This window comes from Cynara cardunculus (assembly GCF_001531365.2).
Source record: "Cynara cardunculus var. scolymus isolate 2C chromosome LG 4, CcrdV1, whole genome shotgun sequence".
NCBI lineage: Eukaryota > Viridiplantae > Streptophyta > Magnoliopsida > Asterales > Asteraceae > Cynara > Cynara cardunculus.
Genome location: NC_037531.1, coordinates 19567375 through 19572996, shown reverse-complemented (window position 1 = coordinate 19572996; position 5622 = coordinate 19567375). Strand labels below are relative to the sequence as shown.

The 5622-nt window shown below is 35.9% G+C and overlaps 1 protein-coding gene across 1 annotated transcript in view; it reads left to right on the top strand.

Annotated features, from left to right (window-relative positions):
* The first annotated feature begins 2790 nt into the window (after nucleotides 1–2790).
* LOC112511215 (protein WHI4) overlaps nucleotides 2791–5622 on the top strand; it is a 6239-nt gene continuing 3407 nt past the window's right edge. Inside the window, exons 1-6 of the mRNA XM_025116736.1 lie at nucleotides 2791–3082; nucleotides 3167–3229; nucleotides 4293–4374; nucleotides 4494–4565; nucleotides 5350–5416; nucleotides 5532–5580. Of these exons, the coding sequence (XP_024972504.1) occupies nucleotides 2870–3082; nucleotides 3167–3229; nucleotides 4293–4374; nucleotides 4494–4565; nucleotides 5350–5416; nucleotides 5532–5580 (546 nt within the window). The 5' untranslated portion in view covers nucleotides 2791–2869. The remainder of the gene's footprint in view (nucleotides 3083–3166; nucleotides 3230–4292; nucleotides 4375–4493; nucleotides 4566–5349; nucleotides 5417–5531; nucleotides 5581–5622) is intronic.

Here is a 5622-nt window from a genome sequence, read left to right as displayed (position 1 = left end):
ATATATATATATATATATATATTACACCAATAAGACACGTTCATCGCCGACGCTTTGCCCGATGAGAGGATTTATCGTCCAAATCTTTGGTCGATGAAACACACTCATCGCCCAAGGTTTTGAACAATGAACAAGCTCATCGTTCAAGCTTGTACCCTTAAACATTATCTCTCATACCTTGGGTGGAGTTAAGTCTCATCTCATCGCCCAAGTCTTGTCCGGATACCCTCTAATTTCTCAAGCCTTGAGTGGATTGGATCTCTCAGGCCTTGGGCGGATTGGATGTTCATCGCCCAATCCTTGTTAGGATAGTTGAGAGAGCTCTTCCAAGGTTTTGTAAAAAAAAAAAAAAAAATTAATAATTTAAATTATTTTAAATAAGAAAAGAAAATGATTGAATAGGGTTAGGGGCGCCCTTAGTCCATCATAGGGGTGCAATTAGCCTCCCCAAAAATTATTGTGCAGGATGGATGTCAGAAATTTATGGAAGAAATCAAATATTTCAACAGATCCGTTCCTGACATTTTATAGATCCTGAGCGAGAATTAAAAAGGGACATTCGATAAGTATGAAAGAAAGTTCAATTACTATTTTCATCATCAGCAATAACATTGAATTCAAAAAATAATAATAATTCATATAAAACATTTTTTCCGAGTATTCGTAGACAAAATCAATCAATAATTACTTTAAATTAATATTATATATCATATCATTTTTATATAGCATCATAAATTCAGTCCACACCCAACTACATCCTATGATATATATCTTTATTATATAGATTGACATCATTTGAGTCATCCGCCATCATGTTGACTATTCAGAGTAACACTTAATGTAAATCAATATAAATCATTTGGGTTTCCATGTCAAATTACGTTAATGTTTTTTTATCACCATTTCAGAGTTTTAGAGTTAAAACAAACTTATTATTGGAGAGTACATAAAATCCATGCACCTAATATTAGGTAACAAATAGTCAATAATGTATGAAAAAATATGATAGTTTCGAAATCGTAAATATAGACATAAGTTGGATCGTCTCATATGATTGATAACTTTTTTCAAAAGATTGGAGTTTTCGTATTTAATAACAAGAAATCTACTATATTGTAACGTAAAATAATATTCATCTGTATGGAATAATCAAAAGTCACTGGAGATGAATGACAGAGGATACATAAATGTTTTCTAAACAAAGTCACTTGGGGTGCCTTGGTCCTATTATGGTGGATGTGGTTTGCCCCACCCCGAGCGCGTCTTTTGTTCCAGTGTTTTTGGTTTTTTTACTTGATGCGAGGGGTCTCCCACCTCCATATAAAAAAAATGTGTCTATTTTGTTTATTGATTTTTTTGAACTACTACTATATACTATATAATATATAAAAAAAATATATGGGCCCCTGTTTCTTGTGGGTCCTGTGCGTAAGCCCTCAAAAACGACCCTGTCTTTCAAGCTCCTTTTTTTATTTTACATTTATTTATAGAACTCAATTCATTTTTTAGTCAGTTTTTATGTAGAATTCCACTTTCTGCATTAAAGATTCCATATTTTGCGTGAAAATTCACTTTCCTTGTGAGTACTCCCCTTTCCGTGTGAGGATTCCACTTTCTTCATTTATTTTTATCGAGAACCAATCCTTACGTATATTTGTAAGCCTTCTTCATGAGGAATGGCTACAAAGTAAAGTGAGGTCTAATTTTTTTGACAGATTGACTGTTTTTGTAAATTTCATGAAGGATGTCTTAGGGTTAATTGTATAGAGAATCTAACTGATATGTTAAAATCGAAAATTTTAAAGATTTTGTTTAGAGATATTAAACAGTTATTTACGGGATTTGGATAAAAGAAACTGTTTGCTTTTATTTAATACAATGAGCTCATTCCCAACAAACTCAAATATTCATTCCAGGTTAAACTGGAGGGAATGAATACTCATTCTTGTTCCATGTCATTTTCATTCTCATGTCCAAACCAAACCTGAACCTTTTTGCAAACCACAAATATCATTTTGTAATTTCAAAACTACAGAGTCGAAAAGTTTTATTTACGAGAAACAAGATGAACCGAATTTACTCTAAGTAAATACAAAAGCAAATTTGTTACGTTTAGGAAATAAACATAACACATTCACATAAAGGGTAATGTGAGAATAAGAGTTAAGGTGATAACTGTATGAAGATATTTGAACCATTTATCACTTTTAATCACAAAAACAACCTATTAATTGCATTTTAGAAGGGAATTGATCTAGTGTATTTCATTAGTGTTGATCCAGTTGTTCTTTTCAATTATGATTGATTCAAAGGTGGAGATCATTTTTCTTTCCTTCTCAACATAATCCAACTCTCACATAAAGTGTAGGCATGAGAAGGGGGATGGGCGCGGGTTTTGTAATACCCGACCCCGGTTTGTAGTAACATCGCCCGACCCCGACGAGTGCGGGGATTAACATTATGTCCACGGTCAAACCTTTATCAATCACCGGTCAAAACCCGTGAATAATATCCATTAATTTGATTCTACCGGGGATCCCCGGCTCCCGCCTCGGTTTGAGTAACACACCCCGGCCCCGTGATCCGTTTTAACGGGGAATCCCCATCCCCATTCGGGTCGGGTGAACCGGGTTCCCCACCGAGACGGGGCAAATCACCATCCCTAATAAAGCGTACCAAATAGAACAAATATATAACTTGTAATAGTACGAGGACTATTTTGTTATTTATACATAAATCAGGGGGTCTTTTTATAGTTTACAAAGAGAGGGAAGAATAGTCGCATATTCTCCGGTTTCATCGAGTTCCTCAGAGTCTAGGGTTTGTCGTCACAGGCAAAGCGATTTTACAGGTTTTTCCGGCTCCGACAATGGCGATACCACACCCGTACGATCCAGTATACTACAACCTTCCGTCCATTCCTCCACTTGAGTATGCCGGCTACGATGATCCCAACGCCATTAACACACTCTTCGTTTCTGGTCTACCTGACGACATCAAGGCCCGTGAGATCCATAATCTATTCCGCCGTCGGCCTGGTTTTGATTATTGCCAACTCAAGTACACCGGCCGTGGAAATCAGGTCTTATTATCGACTAATTTTGTAGAAAATGGTTAACTGTAATTATATCCGTTTGGTGATTCATTTCGTGTTGTCACTGTGCAGGTTGTTGCATTTGCAACTTTTGTAAACCATCCGTCAGCAATCGCTTGCCTTCACGCTTTGAATGTAAGGAATTGATGATGTTTAGTTAGTTATTTTGCATCAAAAACCTGTATGCTTCATATATTTTTGTCATTTCTTAAATATGCGTTCATATTTTGTGTATATTTATGTTGAAATCTTGAATTATTATTAAGAAAAGTCAGTCAGTAATGGAGATTGTTCTTTTTTAGAGCAAGGTTGATGGTTATTAGGTTCAACTATATAACTAACTAGTGACTACACTTCAACATTCATGACCTAATTTCTTAAAATCATAGTTCGAGTATGATGTTATAGAACTTGATGCTCCTTTCTAGTTGCTAAGATATAGATAAAGCTGACTATGTGGATTTATTTTTCTGTATAAATTGGGAGGGGCAGGTTTGGAGAAAACTTGGAAGCTCCCCCTATAAGCTTAACGAATAAGCCACTTTCTATATCATTAAGCCACTACTAAACAGTTACGTATAGCTAACCGAATAAGCTGTGAGCCCCATTAAGCTCATTCAGCTGTTAACAAGCAGGCCCTGAGTTCCATCCTTGTTGTATGTGTGTATGGGGGAGTTTGTCGTTGGCGATGACATTGACATGGGAAATCCATCTAATTAATTACCCGTTGTTCTAGGGATGAAGGATCAATCATGGAGGCTTTTATGTGAAATTTTGATTCTTGAAGTGCTGATTTAAACGAGGGTGCAATGAGTTGATCATGCAAATGGTCTTGTAGATTGACGATTTAGGAACTGTTTGGTTGGTTTCTATCAAATCCTCTATGGATAAAGTTGTCTGTAGTTTAATTTGTCAGCATAGATTGGAAATGTTTTTGTATGAGATAGTTTTTCATAGATGGAAGGAGCGTGTTTTTTTAATTAGGAGGGACAGGTTTGGTAAAAACTTGACTTTCTGCATAAAGATCTCCGTAGAAGCTTACTGAATAAGCCACTTTCTATGCCATTATGCCACTACCAAACAGTCCCATATAGCTGACAGAATAAGCTGTGAGTTTCATTAAGCTCATTAAGCTGCTAAGAAACAGGCCCTTACTATATTTACATCTATAGTTCATACTGACGCCAATAATTTCCAGGGTGTTAAGTTTGACCCTCAAACTGGATCTACTCTGCATATTGAACTTGCAAGATCAAACTCCAGAAGAAAGCGTAAACCAGGTATGAATCTTAAAACCCGTCCCCCGCCCTCATGTGGGGGCTGGCCGTCCCCCGCCCCCGTGTGGGGGCTGGAAAAAAGTTCAATTCAATGGCAGACTGATGAAGTAGTTGATACGCAGGACATGGGGCGTATGTTGTGATTGATAAGAGATCAACAGCTGCTAAAGATGGTCAAGATTCAAGTGATGATGGTAATGATCGATTAGAGTTACGTAGGTCAGACATGATTAATATGTGCCATCTTTTACAATTAATACCAACAAAACAGTGGCATTCCCTGCTTAAGTCGCACACAAGAAAAAATAAAACAAAAAAAAAGACTAGTGGTGCATTTGGTATCCTGACAGAGTAGAACAGAACAGAAAGGGACACGACAGTTGTTCAGTGTTAGGTAAAACAAGACATGAATGGTAAAATGACCGATTTACCCTTAATGAGTTGTTTATATCTTTTCTATATTTTGATTAATTTATGTAATTTATTAAATTATAATATAATAAATATTTTTATATAACAAAATATATCATTAGAAAGTTTCTTTCAAGAGGATAAAATGGACCAAAATATATAAAAATCGTTTAAAAACAATATTTTGAGGACACTAAAGTGAGTTTAAAGAGGATAAAATACAATAAACAAAATTTAAAAAATAGATAAAATGTAAAGAGAGACGTGTTTGATGTTTCGGAAGAGAACTAGGTTTTGTATTTTGAGTGTATATTGGTAAAATATAGGCTTGTTCCACCTTGTTCCATGCGCTTGTTCCACATTAAAATCATGTCAAATGTGGAACAGTGATCCCTATTTTGTTCTATTATGTCGTGCATGTTCGGTGTACCAAAATGCACCCTAGACGAACAAAAGTATCTTTAATAATTTATTGCCTTTGGTTGTGATTTTTTTATACATTTGTAAGTTGTGGTTGAGGGAACTTTCATTGTTTTATTCTCATGCACACTTTTGCTCCTTCTTCAGGAGATAGTGAAACTGAAGAACCATCTGAGGCCAACAAACATGCTTCCACCAACAAGGATAACAAGAGGTTGACTGCACTATGAATAACACATCAGATTGATTCTCATTCACTGCAATCACATATGAATATAAAACACAGCATGATTGCAGATGACTAACTCAATTTTCGTGTTAACGAACAGTGACGAGGAGACCGCTGTGGATCCCGACAATACCGGTGCTGCAGAGAATGTAAGTTAAAATTGCTCTGCTTTATGTCCTCCCAAAGGCGTG